The sequence below is a fragment of the Panulirus ornatus genome, chromosome 73, assembly GCF_036320965.1.
Source record: "Panulirus ornatus isolate Po-2019 chromosome 73, ASM3632096v1, whole genome shotgun sequence".
Lineage (NCBI taxonomy): Eukaryota > Metazoa > Arthropoda > Malacostraca > Decapoda > Palinuridae > Panulirus > Panulirus ornatus.
The window spans coordinates 4,302,390-4,321,612 of record NC_092296.1 but is presented as its reverse complement, the minus strand read 5'-3'; the positions used below and the strand labels follow the sequence as shown (position 1 = coordinate 4,321,612).

Here is a 19,223-nt window from a genome sequence, read left to right as displayed (position 1 = left end):
GGGGAGGATCTCCAGCCCCCCGCTCCCTCCCCTTTTAGTTGCCTTCTACGACACGCAGGGAATACGTGGGAAGTATTCTTTCCCCCCTATCCCCAGGGATAAATATATATATATATACATATATACACATATATATAATATATACATATATATATATATATATATATATATTTTTTTTTTTTTTTTTTCATACTATCCGCCATTTCCCGCGACAGCGAGGTAGCGTTAAGAACAGAGGACTGGGCCTTTGAGGAAATATCCTCACCTGGCCCTCTTCTCTGTTCCTTCTTTTGGAAAATATATATATATATATATATATATATATATATATATATATATATATATATATATATATATATATATATATATATATATATAACGTAGTAGCCTAGCTTCCTTCAATAATTTCTGTTACTATACATAGAGGGGTGAATTGAAAGATACCATCCTCTACATTTGGTGTGAATTGATGCCCTGATCCTTAGCCGAAGTACCAACAGGCAGAGATGAAGCGTCCCTGTCAGGTACGTTGTTGAGGCCAACACGGGTCCAGTAATAAAAGGGTGGTCCAAGGGAGAAGCAGGTCTTTTTCTTCATGACTGGGCCTTCAGTCCAATACATCATATAGAAGTTACACATCTCATCCTCATTCGTGGAGCCAATCCTGGTGGTACGGTCTCGCTTGCTCTCCATAGTGCAACGCGCAGCCACAGTATCGCCTTTGTGAAAAACGAGATCATTCTCAACAGGGTAGAACATCTGGGGCAACTGTGGGTCTTTCTTACCAATCAATTGCCAGTTGTCCACATAGCCTTGACGCGTTACCTTGTATCCTGACACAACACGACCAAGGGCATGTGTGTGCGTGCGGAAGGCGAAGGGGTGGATGGTCTTGTCCTCATCGAAGGTGCAGGCAGACTCCATGTACTCCACACTGTGAGGATTGATACGACCGCCAGTACCCAGCAGTAAGACCCCTGCTGACTTAGGCTGCGGTGTCTCGGTGTAATACAGGAACACTCCAGATTCATCTGTGGACCCATCTTTGAATTTCTCAACTGAAGAATAATGGACCTGTAACACGATGTACTGGATGGGAGTGTTGCCTCCTACTCTGAAGGCTACTCCCTCAGGCAGCACCAATTTTGGAGCATCCTTGGCCCAGGCATAGATCACCTGTGAGCCGGAGCCGCAGACAGGAGCGGTGGTGATCCCTGGCTGGGCCAGGGCCATTTCGCCACAGTTCCACACCTCCTCGTCACTGCCAGGCGTCTCGCACCCATAAATCAGCATGTGGTGAGCAGTTTCCATGCTCCCGTTGGGCTGGAAGGCCGTGATGTAGTACTCCTGTGTAGGGTCTACCCTGATGGGGGTGCAGAAGTACGTGTCGACCTGCAGGTCTCGAGAGGTGATAACTTTCCTCCCAGTTGTAACCAACCAACCGTGTGTATATATATATATATATATATATATATATATATATATATATATATATATATATATATATATATATATATATATATTTTTTTTTTTTTTTTTTTTTTTTTTTTTATACTTTGTCGCTGTCTCCCGCGTTTGCGAGGTAGCGCAAGGAAACAGACGAAAGAAATGGCCCAACCCACCCCCATACACATGTATATACATACGTCCACACACGCAAATATACCTACCTACACAGCTTTCCATGGTTTACCCCAGACGCTTCACATGCCCTGATTCAATCCACTGACAGCACATCAACCCCAGTATACCACATCGATCCAATTCACTCTATTCCTTGCCCTCCTTTCACCCTCCTGCATGTTCAGGCCCCGATCACACAAAATCTTTTTCACTCCATCTTTCCACCTCCAATTTGATCTCCCACTTCTCCTCGTTCCCTCCACCTCCGACACATATTTCCTCTTGGTCAATCTTTCCTCACTCATTCTCTCCATGTGCCCATACCATTTCAAAACACCCTCTTCTGCTCTCTCAACCATGCTCTTTTTATTTCCACACATCTCTCTTACCCTTACGTTACTTACTCGATCAAACCACCTCACACCACACATTGTCCTCAAACATCTCATTTCCAGCACATCCATCCTCCTGCACACAACTCTATCCATAGCCCACGCCTCGCAACCATACAACATTGTTGGAACCACTATTCCTTCAAACATACCCATTTTTGCTTTCCGAGATAATGTTCTCGACTTCCACACATTCTTCAAGGCTCCCAGGATTTTCGCCCCCTCCCCCACCCTATGATCCACTTCCGTTTCCATGGTTCCATCCGCTGCCAGATCCATTCCCAGATATCTAAAACACTTTACTTCCTCCAGTTTTTCTCCATTCAAACTTACCTCCCAATTGACTTGACCCTCAACCCTACTGTACCTAATAACCTTGCTCTTATTCACATTTACTCTTAACTTTCTTCTTTCACACACTTTACCAAACTCAGTCACCAGCTTCTGCAGTTTCTCGCATGAATCAGCCACCACCACTATATCATCAGCGAACAACAACTGACTCACTTCCCAAGCTCTCTCATCCCCAACAGACTTCATACTTGCCCCTGTTTCCAAAACTCTTGCATTTACCTCCCTAACAACCCCATCCATAAACAAATTAAACAACCATGGAGACATCACACACCCCTGCCGCAAACTTACATTCACTGAGAACCAATCACTTTCCTCTCTTCCTACATGTACACATGCCTTACATCCTCGATAAAAACTTTTCACTGCTTCTAACAACTTACCTCCCACACCATATATTATTAATACCTTCCACAGAGCATCTCTATCAACTCTATCATATGCCTTCTCCAGAACCATAAATGCTACATACAAATCCATTTGCTTTTCTAAGTATTTCTCACATACATTCTTCAAAGCAAACACCTGATCCACACATCCTCTACCACTAATGAAACCACACTGCTCTTCCCCAATCTGATGCTCTGTACATGCCTTCATCCTCTCAATCATTACCCTCCCATATAATTTACCAGGAATACTCAACAAACTTATACCTCTGCAATTTGAGCACTCACTCTTATCCCCTTTGCCTTTGTACAATGGCACTATGCACGCATTCCGCCAATCCTCAGGCACCTCACCATGAGTCATACATACATTAAATAACCTTACCAACCAGTCAATAATACAGTCACCCCCTTTTTTAATAAATTCCACTGCAATACCATCCAAACCAGCTGCCTTGCCGGCTTTCATCTTCCGCAAAGCTTTTACTACCTCTTCTCTGTTTACCAAATCATTTTCCCTAACCCTCTCACTTTGCACACCACCTCGACCAAAACACCCTATATCTGCCACTCTATCATCAAACACATTCAACAAGCCTTCAAAATACTCACTCCATCTCCTTCTCACATCACCAATACTTGTTATCACCTCCCCATTTGCGCTCTTCACTGAAGCTCCCATTTGCTCCCTTGTCTTACGCACTTTATTTACCTCCTTCCAGAACATCTTTTTATTCTCCCTAAAATTTAATGATACTCTCTCACCCCAACTCTCATTTGCCCTCTTTTTCACCTCTTGCACCTTTCTCTTGATCTCCTGTCTCTTTCTTTTATACATCTCCCACTCAATTGCATTTTTTCCCTGCAAAAATCGTCCAAATGCCTCTCTCTTCTCTTTCACTAATAATCTTACTTCTTCATTCCAACTCCACCACTCACTACCCTTTCTAATCAACCCACCTCCCACTCTTCTCATGCCACAAACATCTTTTGCGCAATCCATCACTGATTCCCAAAATACATCCCATTCCTCCCCCACTCCCCTTACTTCCATTGTTCTCACCTGTTTCCATTCTGTACTCAGTCTCTCCTGGTACTTCCTCACACAAGTCTCCTTCCCAAGCTCACTTACTCTCACCACCCTCTTCACCCCAACATTCACTCTTCTTTTCTGAAAACCCATATAAAATCTTCACCTTAGCCTCCACAAGATAATGATCAGACATCCCTTCAGTTGCACCTCTCAGCACATTAACATCCAAAAGTCTCTCTTTCGCGCGCCTGTCAATTAACACGTAATCCAATATATATATATATATATATATATATATATATATATATATATATATATATATATATATATATATATATATATATATATATGTACATAATTCATACTGTCTGCCCTTATTCATTCCCATCACCACCCCGCCAGCCATTAAATAACAACACCCTCCCCCCACATGCGAGGGAGGTAGCGCTAGGAAAAGACAACAAAGGCCACATTCGTTCACACTCAGTCTCTAGCCGTCATGTATAATGCACTGAAACCACAGCTCCCTTTCCACATCCAGGCCCCACAGAACTGTCCATGGTTTACCCCAGACGCTTCACATGCCCTGGTTCAATCCATTGACAGCACGTTGACTCCGGTATACCACATCGTTCCAATTAACTCTATTTTTTGCATGCCTTTCACCCTCCTGCATGTTCAGGCCCTGATCACTCAAAATCTTTTTCACTCCATCTTTCCACCTCCAATTTGGTCTCCCACTTCTCGTTCCCTCCACCTCTGACACATATATCCTCTTGGTCAATCTTTCCTCACTCATTCTCTCCATGTGACCAAACCATTTCAAAACACCCTCTTCTGCTCTCTCACCACACTCATTACCACACATCTCTCTTACCCTTTCATTACTTACTCGATCAAACCACCTCACTCCACATATTGCCCTCAAACATCTCATTTCCAGCACATCCACCCTCCTCTGCACAACTCTATCTATAACCCACGCCTCGCAACCATATAACATTGTTGGAACCACTATTCCTTCAAACATACCCATTTTTGCTTTCCGAGATAATGTTCTCGGCTTCCACACATTCTTCACGTTCCCAGAACTTTCGCCCCCTACCCCACCCTATGATTCACTTCCGCTTCCATGGTTCCATCCGCTGCCAAATCCACTCCCAGATATCTAAAACTCTTCACTTCCTCCAGTTTTTCTCCATTCAAATTTACCTCCCAATTGACTTGTCCCTTAACCCTACTGTACCTTATAACCTTGCTCTAATTCACATTTACTCTCGGCTTTCTTCTTTCACACACTTTACCAAACTCAGTCACCAGCTTCTGCAGTTTCTCACCCGAATCAGCCACCAGCGCTGTATCGCCAGCGAACAACTGACTCACTTCCCAAGCTCTCTTATCCATAACAGACTGCATACGAGCCCCTCTTTCCAAAACTCTTGCATTCACCTCCCTAACAACCTCATCCTTAAACAAATTAAAGAACCATGGAGACATTATGCACCCCTGTCAGAAACCAACATTCACTGAGAACCTATCACTTTCTTCTTCCTTCTCGTTCACATACCTCACATCCTCGATAAAAACTTTTCACTGCTTCTAACAATTTGCCTCCCACACCATATATTCTTAATACCTTCCACAGAGCATCTCTATCAACTCTATCATATGCCTTCTCCAGATTCATAAATGCTACATACAAATCCATTTGCTTTTCTAATTATTTCTCACATACTTTCTTCAAAGCAAACACCTGATCCACACATCTACCACTTCTGAAACCACACTGCTCTACCCCAATCTGATGTTCTGTACATGCCTTCACCCTCTCAATCAATACCTTCCCATATAGTTTCTCAGAAATACTCAAGAAACTTATACCTCTGTAATTTGAGCACTCACTCTTATCCCCTTTGCCTTTGTACAATGGCACTATGCAAGCATTCCGCCAATCCTCAGGCACTTCACCATGAGTCACATACAATATACACACACACACACACACACACACACACACACACACACATATATATATATATATATATATATATATATATATATATATATATATATATATATATATATATATATATATATATATATATTTATTTATATTTTGCTTTGTCTCTGTCTCCCGCGTTAGCGAGGGAGCGCAAGGAAACAGACGAAAGAATGGCCCAACCCGCCCACACACACATATATATACATACACGTCCACACACGCAAATATACATACCTATACATCTCAATGTACACATATATATACACACACAGACATATACATACATACACATGTACATAATTCATACTGTTTGCCTTTATTTGTTCCCATCGCCACCTCGCCACACATTGAATAACAACCCCCTCCCCCCTTATGTGTGCGAGGTAGCGCTAGGAAAAGACACCAAAGGATCCATTCGTTCACACTCAGTCTCTAGCTGTCATGTAATAATGCACCGAAACCACAGCTCCTTTTCCACATCCAGGCCCAACACAACTTTCCATGGTTTACCCCAGACGCTTCACATGCCCTGGTTCAATCCATATACAGCACGTCGACCCCGGTATACCACATCATTCCAATTCACTCTATTCCTTCCACGCCTTTCACCCTCCTCCATGTTCAGGCCCCGATCACTCAAAATCTTTTTCACTCCATCTTTCCACCTCCAATTTGGTCTCCCACTTCTCCTCGTTCCCTCCACCTCTGACACATATATCCTCTTGGTCAATCTTTCCTCACTCATTCTTTTCATGTGACCAAACCATTTCAAAACACCCTCTTCTGCTCTCTCAACCACACTCTTTTTATTTCCACACAGCTCTCTTACCCTTACATTACTTACTCGGTCAAACCACCTCACACCACATATTGTCCTCAAACATCTCATTTCCAGCATATCCACCCTCCTGCGCACAACTCTATCCATAGCCCACGCCTCGCAACCATACAACATTGTTGGAACCACTCTTCCTTCAAACATACCCATTTTTGCTTTCCGAGATAATGTCCTCGACTTCAAAACATTCTTCAAGGCTCCCAGAATTTTCGCCCCCTCCCCTACCCTATGATTCACTTCCGCTTCCATGGTTCCATCCGCTGCTAGATCCACTCCCAGATATCTAAAACACTTTACTTCCTCCAGTTTTTCTCCATTCAAACTTACCTCCCAATTGACTTGACCCTCAACCCTACTGTACCTAATAACCTTGCTCTTATTCACATTTACTCTTAACTTTCTTCTTTCACACACTTTACCAAACTCAGTCACCAGCTTCTGCAGTTTCTTACATGAATCAGCCACCAGCGCTGTATCATCAGCGAACAACTGACACTTCCCAAGCTCTCTCATCCAGAACAGACTGCATACTTGCCCCTCTTTCCAAAACTCTTGCATTCACCTCCCTAACAACCCCATCCATAAACAAATTAAACAACCATGGAGACATCACAGACCCTACATTCACTGAGAGCCAATCACTTTCCTCTCTTCCTACATGTACACATGCCTTACATCCTCGATAAAAACTTTTCACTGCTTCTAACAACTTCCCTCCCACACCATATATTCTTAAGACCTTCCACAGAGCATCTCTATCAACTCTATCATATGCCTTCTCCAGATCCATAAATGCTACATACAAATCCATTTGCTTTTCTAAGTATTTCTCACATACATTCTTCAAAGCAAACACCTGATCCACACATCCTCTACCACTAATGAAACTACACTGCTCTTCCCCAATCTGATGTTCTGTACATGCCTTCACCCTCTCAATCAATACCCTCCCATATAATTTACCAGGAATACTCAACAAACGTATACCTCTGTAATTTGAGCACTCACTCTTATCCCCTTTACCTCTGTACAATGGCACTATGCAAGCATACCGTCAATCCTCAGGCACCTCACCATGAATCATACATACATTAAATAACCTTACCAACCAGTCAACAATACAGTCACCCCCCTTTTTTTTATAAATTCCACTGCAATACCATCCAAACCTGCTGCCTTGCCGGCTTTCATCTTCTGTAAAGCTTTTACTACCTCTTCTCTATTTACCAAATCATTTTCCTTAACCCTCTCACTTTGCACACCACCAAAACACCCTATATCTGCCACTCTATCATCAAACACATTCAACAAACCTTCAAAATACTCACCCCATCTCCTTCTCGCATCACCACTACTTGTTATCACCTCCCCATTAGCCCCCTTCACTGAAGTTCCCATTTGCTCTCTTGTCTTACGCACTTTATTTACCTCCTTCCAGAACATCTTTTTATTCTCCCTGAAATTTAATGATACTCTCTCACCCCAACTCTCATTTGCCCTCTTTTTCACCTCTTGCACCTTTCTCTTGACCTCCTGCCTCTTTCTTTTATACATCTCCCACTCATTTGCATTTTTTCCCTGCAAAAATCGTCCAAATGCCTCTCTTTTCTCATTCACTAATAATCTTACTTCTTCATCCCACCACTCACTACCTTTTCTAATCAACCCACCTCCCACGCTTCTCATGCCACAAGCATCTTTTGCGCAAGCCATCACTGCTTCCCTAAATACATCCCATTCCTCCCCCACTCCCCTTACCTCATTTGTTCTCACCTTTTTCCATTCTGTACTCAGTCTCTCCTGGTACTTCCTCACACAAATCTCCTTCCCAAGCTCACTTACTCTCACCACTCTCTTCACCCCAACATTCTCTCTTCTTTTCTGAAAACCCCCACAAATCTTCACCTTCTCCTCCACAAGATAATGATCAGACATCCCTCCAGTTGCACCTCTCAGCACATTAACATCCAAAAGTCTCTTTCATGCGCCTGTCAATTAACACGAATCCAATAACGCTCTCTGGCCATCTCTCCTACTTACATACGTATACTTATGTATATCTCGCTTTTTAAACCAGGTATTCCCAATCACCAGTCCTTTTTCAGTACATAAATCTACAAGCTCGTCACCATTTCCATTTACAACACTGAACACTCCATGTATACCAATTATTCCCTCAACTGCCCCAGTACTCACCTTTGCATTAAAATCACCCATCACTATAACCCGGTCTTGTGCATCAAAACCACTAACACACTCATTCAGCTGCTCCCAAAACACTTGCCTCTCATGATCTTTCTTCTGATGCCCAGGTGCATATGCACCAATAATCACCCATCTCTCTCCATCAACTTTCAGTTTTGCCCATATCGATCTAGAATTTACTTTCTTACACTCTATCACATACTCCCACAACACCTGATTCAGGAGTAGTGCTACTCCTTCCCTTGCTCTTGTCCTCTCACTAACCCCTGACTTTACTCCCAAGACATTCCCAAACCACTCTTCCCCTTTACCCTTGAGCTTCGTTTCACTCAGAGCAAAAGATCCAGGTTCCTTTCCTCAATCATACTACCTATCTCTCCTTTTTTCTCATCTTGGTTACATCCACACACATTTAGACACCCTAATCTGAGCCTTCGAGGAGGATAAGCACTCCTCGCGTGACTCCTTCTTCTGTTTCCCCTTTTAGAAAGTTAAAATACAAGGAGGGGAGGGTTTCTGGCCCCTCGCTCCCGTCCCCTTTAGTCGCCTTCTACGACACGTGAGGAATGCGTGGGAAGTATTCTTTCTCCCCTATCCTTCTATCCTATATATATATATATATATATATATATATATATATATATATATATATATATATATATATATTATATATATATATATATGCTGCCGTCATCCTTTTCCGCCGGCACCCCGCCACGCATGAAGTGACACCCCCTTTCCCCAGCGTGCGCGCGAGGTAGAGTTAGGAAAAGACAACAAAGGCCACATTCATTCACACTCACTCTCTAGCTGTTATGTGTAATGCACCGAACCCACAGCTCCCTTTCCACATCCAGGCCCCACGAAACTTTCCATGGTTTACCCCAGGTGTGACCAAACCATTTCAATACACCCTCTTCTGCTCTCTTAACCACACTCTTTTTATTACCACACTTCTCTCTTACCCTTTCATTACATAATCGATCAAACCCCCTTACACCACATATTGTACTCAAACATCTCATTTCCAACACATCCACCCTCCTCCGCATAACCCTATCTATAGCCCATATACATATATATATATATATATATATATATATATATATATATATATATATATATATATATATATATATATATATATATATATATCTGTGTGCATGTGTGTATGTGTGTGTGTACATGTGTATGTGGGTGGGTTGGGCCGTTCTTTCGTCTGTTTCCTTGCGCTACCTCGCTGACGCGAGAGACGGCGATTAAGTGTAATAAAAAATGATACAATAACAAGGAACAAGATCAAGCAAATCTACAGCTCTTGTTAGTAAAAGGCCCATATGCAGCTTGAGAAGTCCAATGTAAAGATCACATTGACATCTAGAAAAGAACTGCCCATGCAGATCTTTGTAACAATCACAACCCTCTGTACCATATATCCTCTTCAATGCAGGGTACTTATTAGGATAAAATTCCTAAGGGATCTGCAGTATTCAAACAGCTATCCAAGTTATCTAAAATGCAATATTCCTCAATATCTCTGATACCTATGACCAAAGGTTCTAAACACAACTGTTTACAAAGCTCGGCAATAATCAACAGGGATGTGAAAGTGTGATAAGGATGGAATTGGGTATGGTATGAGCATGGTGATCCTGTTATGCAATGCCAGCTGTCTTCTTTTTTCTTTCCTTCACTTTCTTCATACAAGGCTCTGATGCCAAAATACACAGGTTTAAAAGCAAACCAGTCTTATAAACCAAGTATACTTCTAAACACTATGGTTCATCACTAAAGCAGATGCTGAAAGGGAGCAGGCAAATCCTCTACTATCATAAGAGGAAATCTTCATTAATAATTGTACTATGATTCTATTACAATTACATCTCATGTGTCAGGTCACCTTTATCCAATTTCACAAAGTAGGAGATGCAAAATCTACCTTAAACATCGCTGCTTCTATTTCCATACTATCAAATTTCTATACCTAATAGATATGCTTGGTAGAAAGATCTGCTACAGAGAATTGTCACTTGGTAGCAACTAGGAAAATTAAGTGTATGAAAATAATATACGTGGATAATTAGTAAAAGGGAAGCAAAATAACGCTCAGGAAGGTTAAACTCCAGAGAACAATTGAAGTTGAAATAGCAATATTTAGATAATCATACAGGGTTTGACAGTGCAGTGTGAATGGCAAGCAAAATTAATCATTATTGGAAACAATGTCATTTCTCCAAAGCTCTCTGGTGGTTCAATATGATTTGACAGGAAGAACAGTAATAAAACTCACAAAAAACTTTGATAGGGAGGATATAAAACAAGGTACGAAGCTGCAATTCCAAGATATGCTGCATGGCTCTTGAGACAAGGCTGTCATTCTTCTTCGGCGTGCTAACTTTGGGACCTACATGCATAGAGTAATAACATGGGTTAATCTATACAATTAACAAACTTATACCTCTGTAATTTGATCAGTCACCTTTATCTCCTTTGCCTTTGTACAATGGAACTATGCATGCATTCCGCCACTCCTTAGGCACTTCACATGATCCATACATACAATGAATACCCTTACCAACCAATCAACAACACAGTTACCTTCTTTTTATATATTCCACTACAATACCATCCAAACCCACCGCCTTGCCGGCTTCCATCTTCCGCAAAGCTTTCACCACCTCTTACCTGTTTAACAAACCATTCCCCCGACCCCTCTCACTTCGCACACCACCTCGACCAAAACACCCTATATCTGCCACTATATCATCAGACACATTCAACAAACCTTCAAAATACTCACTCCATCTCCTCACTTCACCTCTACTCGTTATTACTTCCCCTTTAGTCCCTTTCACCGATGTTCTCATTTGTTCTCTTGTCTTACGCACTTTATTTACCTCCTTCCAAAATATCTTTATATTCTCCCTAAAATTTGATGATAATCTCTCACCCTAACTCTCATTTGCCCTCTTTTTCACCTCTTGCAACTTTCTCTTGACCTCCTCTTGCATTCTTTTATACATCTCCCAGTCATTTGCACTACTTCCCTGCAAAAATCATCCAAACTCCTCTCTCTTCTCTTTCACTAACAATCTTACTTCATCCCGAAACTCACTACCCTTTCTAATCTGCCTACCTCCCACCTTTCTCATGTCACAAGCATCTATTGCGCAAGCCATCACTGCTTCCCTAAATACATCCCATTCCTCCCCTACTCCCCTTTTGTCATTTGTTCTCACCTTTTGCCATTCTGCACTCAATCTCTCCTGATACTTGCTCACACACGTCTCCTTTCCAAGCTCACGTACTCTCACCACTCTCTTCACCCCAACACTCTTCTGAAAACCTCTACAAATCTTCACCTTCGCCTCCATAAGATAATGATTAGACATCCCTGCAGCTGCTCCTCTCGGCAAATTAACATCTAAAAGTCTCACTTTCACATGCTTATCAATTAACACGTAATCTAATTAGTAATCTAATAATGCTCTCTGGCCATCTCTCTCCTTACTTACATACGTAAACTTATGTATATCTCTCTTTTTAAACCAGGTATTCCCAATCACCAGTCCTTTTTCAGCACACAGATCTACAAGCTCTTCACAATTTCCATTTACAACATTGAACAACCCATGTACACCAATTATACCCTTAACTGCCACATTACTCACCTTTGCATATAAATCACCCATCACTATAACCAGGTCTCGTGCATCAAACCTGCTAACACACTCACTCAGCTACTCCCAAAACACTTGCCTCTCATGATCTATCTTCTCTTGACAAGGTGCATAGGCACCAATAATCACCCCTCTCACTCCATCCACTTCCAGTTTTACCCATATCAATCTAGAGTTTACTTTCTTGCACATACTCTCACGACTCCTGCTTCAGTAGTGCTACTCCTTCCTTTGCTCTTGTCCACTCACTAACCCCTGACTATACTCCCAAGACATTCCCAAACCACTCTTCCCCTTTACCATTGAGCTTCTTTTCACTCGGCCAAAACACCCAGGTTCCTTTCCTCAAACATACTACTGTCCTTTTTTTTTTTTATCTTTATTACATCCACACATATTTAAGACACCTCAATACAGAGCCTTCGAGGAGGATGAGCACTCCCCGCATGACACCTTCTGTCCCCCCTTTTAGTAAGTCAATTACAAGGAGGGGAGGTTTTCTACCCTCCCTTCCGCCCCCTTTAGTCTCCTACGACAAGCGGGCAATACGTGGGAAGTATTCTTTCTCTCCTATCCCAGGGATATATATTGTTGCGAACCTATGGATTCGTTATCACGAACCTGCGGGTTTTTTTAAATTTATAAGAGAATTTGTATACTAAGCCACGTGTTGACCCGTCTTACGTGTACTTCGCGAAAAATACACACCAAGTAAGGCATCCAAGATTAGCGGGCGATAATTACTTATCAAGTCACATGGTCAGACCTGAAGTCAGCCAAGAGGTAATGCCTGGAAAATATCCCATCTATCCTGGCTGTCATCAGGGATGCAGGGCTGGGCAGTTACTGTGAGGCTCGGATCTTAGGCCTCCTCCAGCTAATCACGTCGGGATGAGGGCTTGACAGTCAGTCTTTTGACCACTCAAGGGCAATTGTGTTCATTCCGACCTATCGTAACCATAGGTGGCGGGTCAAGGTATGGCTAGCTGCTCCCGTCTGGCGTTTCTTTCAGATAAAAGGATCAGACGTTAGTCTAGGAGGCGTCTTCTTCAGCAGATCCGTGCCCAGAAAGTTAGTGTAGGTTTTCCTTGTGTCAACCCTATAGCCATCGCTGCTCTAGATAGTAAGAAGCTATACTGTGTCATGTCAGTTTTGAGTGTAACGATGCATCATAACTTTAGAATTGCCTAACGAATAAGTTTCTTGTACCATCCTTTTATAGTCAACTTGTCATAAAAGAGAGATCTCCTGGTCTGAAGTCTTACCAGGAATGTAAAATGTGGAATATTGAAGGTTAAGTGTTAACGAAAGTGTTTGTACCCTATTAATGTGCTTTGTTATCTTGTATTCTCATTTCTTGTATTATAAAGTAGATTTAACCCTGGTTGCTTTCATCCCATAACATTCAGATAGCGTTATCCAGTGTGCCTCACAATATAATTGACGGTCCTTCCCAGTAGGATTTGTGACACAAGAATTGACGTTCTTCCCAAAAGTTTGTAACAAATTGGCGACCTCGACGGAATTTTTTTTTCTTGGCTTAACAAAATCTCTTTCCTCTGTAATCAAGGCGTTGACAAGTGACGCCAACGTTGTACGTTTCTGTCGATCCATCTCCTAGTGACATACATCTTTAACAGCTTACGAGTTGAGGCTTGTTGCGGATATACTAGGAATGGCGTACGAAAGGGAATTGTCAGAGTTGGAGTCTTTATTAATAAATCAGTTAGTTGGCGAACAGATCGTAGGTACTGCGCTTGATATTGAAATTAATGTTGACAAAATCGTCCCATCATTGAAGTCGGCCGAAGCCTTGATCCCTCCCAAACTCTCTCTTGATAACGTTAATCCCGAATACTTACAGTTCCAACTAGAGATTGATAGACTTAACGTAGAGAGAGAACAAGCTAAGCTACGGGAACAGCCTGAACTAGCTAGGATCAATGCACAAATGCGACTGGGAGAAGCGAAGACTGGATAAGCTTGCGTTGGAACACGAAAAATTATGACAGGGAACATCACAGTGCGTACCAGTATCTGATTTCACGAGACACTCAAGCTTTGACAAAACGACAAAGTAAATTTTTCCGTACGTTTGAAAATGTTGCAAATCCGTTTTGTTGGTCAAATTCATCGTGGTCAATGTTGCTACAATCTGTCCTTGTAGGTAAAGCTCAGACCGCATACGCTGCGTTATCTAGTGATCAGCGTGTCGATTAAGAGATCGTAAAGTTGGTTGTGCTGAAAGCTTACAAGTTATCTCCAGAAGCTTAGACAAATCTAGAGTGAGTCCTGATCAGACCTGTGTATTTTCGCGAAACGGGCGATTTATGCAACCAGTGGCTAAGCTCCGAACAAGTTTGAGAGTTTGCGTAATAGAGAGATGATAATGCTCGAATGTAAGAACAGTGCAACCCATGAAATTCTTATTTAATTGAGAGAAGTGAAGTCTGTCGGCAGGGTTGGGGTCCTAGCAGATCAGTGCGCCATGGCTCGCAAACTTAAGGAGACGTTCGAAGGGTTTCGATGGCAAAGGAAAATCCAGTAATATCGTAACCCCAACTGAACCTGCTCCCTTGACGGAGGCTCCTAGGAGTAAGAGGGTCTAGTTATGTTTAAATTGTGGCATAGTTGGGCACCAGGTGAAGGTGCTGGGCTCGGGTGAAGGAATCCAGAGACCATCAAGGGTAGAACAGCGAGTCTCTTTTCAACGTGAGGGCCACCCAGTTATGCAAGTGAGCCTAAACCCTGCTCTTAGGATAGTAGGGGGTCGCGAGAGTGGTAATCACTCTGTAGATGAGGATCCGTTTCGTGGGAACAACGCTTTTCTGTCTGGGGATATATTAGATGTGGGGTACGACGAAGTCGATGTATTACGGGACTCTGGTTCACTGAAATCCCTGATGCTAGATGGCTTGGTGACGCGGAGTCTGAAAGTCTTTTGTTAGAAGAGCCGTGGAGGTTCAAGAAAGCTCCAATAGTCGATGCGAGGGTATAAAAGTCTTTACGGGCCATGCTGTGGTGGGAATCGCAGAATAGTTGCCTGTCTCAGGCGTGGACTTTGTGTTTGGCAATGACCTAGAGGGGGAGATGATGAACCCTGTGCTGGTGTTGCATGCCTACGGGACCGGTGGAGTTTAGGGTTCCAAGATGCCAGGTCAATGACAGATGGCACAGCAGGCCGTGTGCCTGAGAACATAGCCGTTGAAGCGGAGACACTAAAGCTTTTTGAGAGTGAAGACGGTGAAGTGGAGCTGTGTGATGCCCACTATGCTGGAGTAGACCCCGTTGAAACGGAGGGACTCACTTTATGAGTCAAGACGGTGAAGTGGAACTATGTGAAACCAACTTTGTTGGTGTAGACTGTTAAGACAGACATTGAAGACCAGAGAAACTATGCGATATCTCCAGAGGATTGTCAAGGCCCACCAGTTGGGTCTCCCTGACGAACTCTGGCGGGGACGTGGGAGATGCCCGGCCTAATGAACAGGTTCCTTCCATGGTAAGTCGACAGAAAGCCACCATCTTCAGGAGATAAACATGCTGAAGCACATTAGGAAGCAGTGAAAGTCGCCAAGGATCTTGCTCGCAACCCTTATACCAGAGCCCTACGGTACCTGTCGGTCATCATCAAGTACCACCAACTCTGCATGGTAGAGAGGACTGCCAGTACCCTCCTCGGACCGACTGTAAAGGTTCAGTTTTAGTCCATAGATGTCCCCCTTCTCCTCTCCCAACTAGAGGGGAACTGGTCTCCTGGGGTATTACAGAATGTTTATTATTAACTTAATCGGAATTGCAGGCCCCCCCCCCCCCCTCATAAAACGTGATGTTAGATCCGTTTAGATACAGCAGTGTGACATCCTTCCGTCAGATTGGAGCCCAACTTTTTTTTACTTAGGGTTTCGAGCAGATTATCTGTGAATGCCAGTCATGTAGTCGATGGCGAGATTCTTGCAGGAGGACGGAGATGGGATGATGGACCCGTTAGCTTTGGTAGAGGGATTTCATGTTGACGGTACACCTAATGTGCTAACATTGTGCATCTCCGCTCTTAAGATTTCTCTTACACGATTTTTTTTTCTCCTATGAGGTGGGGATTGTTGAGGCTGCGAGTTTATCACGAACCTGTGTGTTCGTTGATTTACTAGAGAGGATTTGTAAGCTTAGATAAGCCACCTGGTGACCTAGGAGTTTCCAAGAGATTCCTCGACCTGTCACACGTATACTCTGATCTCACACACCTCGAGTCACGTGGCAAAGATTAGCCGGGGGTAATTACCAAAGTTCCATTGTCAAGTGACCCGGGGTCAGCAACGAGGTAATGCCTGGGAAAGTTTGCCCACCGATCCCGGTTGTGTCATCAGGGATGGGCAGTTAGACAGTATGAGGGTAGGACCTTAGGCTTCCTCCAGCCAATCAAGTTGGGATGAGGGAGTGACAATAAGTCTTTTGACCAATTAAGGGTAATTGTGGTCATCCCGACCTATCATAAGCATAGGTGGCGGGTTAAGGCGTGGCTAGCTTCTGTCTGACGGTTCTTTCAGATAAAAGGATCAGACGACAGTCTAGGAGGCGATTCCTTCAGCAGACCCGTGCCCAAAAAGGTAATGTAAGCTTTCATTTTCTCGAACGCCGTAGCCATTGCTGCCCTAGATTGTAAGAAGCTATACTGTGTCATGTCAGAGTGTAACGGTGTATCATAACTTATCATAGAATTGCCTAATGAATGTTTCTTGTACCATGCTTTTATAGTCAACTTGTCATAAAAGAGAGATGATCTGGTCTGAAGTCTTACCCGGAACGTTAAATGTGGAATACTGAAGGTTAAGTGTTAACGAAAGTGTTTGTACCCTATTAATGTGCTTTGTTATCTTGTACTCTCATTTCTTGTATTACATGTAGAATTAACCCTGGTGTTTGCTTTTATCGCATAACATTAAGATAGCATTATCCAGAGTGCGTAACATAATTCACGGTCCTTACCAGTATGATTCGTGACACAAGAATTGACGTTCTTGCCAGGAGTTTGTAACAATTACATATTTTATCATAATCATACTTAGTCGCTGTCTCCCGCGTCAACGAGGTAGCGCAAGGGAACAGACGAAAGAATGGCTCAACCCACCCACATACACATGTATATACCCCACACACGCACATGTACATACATATACATTTCACTGTATATATATATATATATATATATATATATATATATATATATATATATATATATATATATATATATATATATATTCATACTTGCTGCCTTCATCAATTCCGTCGCCGACATGCCACACACGACACCATTCGCCCCCCTCCAGCGAGGTAGCGCTAGGAACAGACAAGAAAGGCAACATTCATTCACACTCAGTCTCTTGCTGTCATGTGTAATGCACAGAAAGCACGGCTCCCTTTCCACATCAAAGCCCCAAAGATCTTTCCATGGCTTTCCCCAGACGCTTCAAATGCCCTGATTCAATCCATTGACAGCACGTCGACCCCGGTACACCACATCATTCCAATTCACTCTAACCATTGCACAACCATCACGCTCCTGTATGCTCAGGCCCCGATAGCTCAAAATCTTTTCCACTCCATCCTTTCACCTCCAATCAGGTCTCCCACTTCTCCTTTCCTCGACCTCTGACACATATATCCTCTTTATCAATCTTTCCTCACTCATTCTACCCTTGTGTCCAAACCATTTCAACACACCCTCTTCTGCTCTCTCAACCACAATCTTTTTATTACCACACCTCTCTCTTAACCTTTCATTATTTACTCGAGCAAACCACCTCACACCACATATTGTCCTCAAAACATTTCATATCCAACACACCCACCCTCCTCCGCACAACCCTATCTATAGCCCATACTTCCCAACCAAATAACATTGTTAGAACTACTAATCCTTCAAACATACCCATTTTTGCTCTCTGAGATAACGTTCTCACCTTCCACACATTCTTCAACGCTCCCAGAAACTTAACCTTCCTCCCCTACCCTGTGACTCACTTCCGCTTCCATGATTCCATCTGCTGATACGTCCACTTCCAGATATCTAAAATACTTCACTTCCTCCAATTTTTCTCCATTCAAATGTACCTCACAATTAACTTGGCCTTCAACCCTACTGAACCTAACAATCTTACTCTTATTCACATTTACTCTCAACTTTCTTTTTGCATACTTTACCAAACTCAGTCACCACCACCTGCAGTTTCTCACACGAATCAGCCACCAGCGCTGTATTATCAGTGAACAACAAATGACTCGCTTCCCAAGCCCTCTCATCCACAACACACTGTATATTTGCTCCTCTCTCCAAAATTCTTGCATTCACCTCCTGAACCACCCAATCCATAAGCAAATTAAAACAATGGAGACATCCCGCACCCCTACCGCAAACCAACATTCACTGGGAACCAATCACTTTCCTCTCTTCCTACACGTACACATGCCTTACATCCTTGATGGAAACTTTTCACTGCTTCTATCAACTTACCTCCTACACCATATACTCTTAATACCTTCCAAAAAGCATCTCTATCAACTCTTATCATATGCCTTCTCTAGATCCATAAATGGTACATACAAATCCATCTGTTTTTTAAGTATTTCTCACATATATTCTTCAAATCAAACACCTGATACAAACATCCTCTACCACTTCTGAAAACACACTGCTTTTCCCAATCTGA

General features: G+C 42.7%; 1 protein-coding gene across 1 annotated transcript; it reads right to left on the bottom strand.

The window, feature by feature from the left end:
* Positions 1-362: 362 nt before the first annotated feature.
* On the bottom strand, positions 363-1,421 carry LOC139748321 (peptidylglycine alpha-hydroxylating monooxygenase-like). Its single transcript, XM_071661346.1, has one exon. The coding sequence runs from the start codon at positions 1,309-1,311 to the stop codon at positions 451-453; it is 861 nt and encodes a 286-aa protein (XP_071517447.1). The 5' UTR covers positions 1,312-1,421; the 3' UTR covers positions 363-450.
* Positions 1,422-19,223: the final 17,802 nt, after the last annotated feature.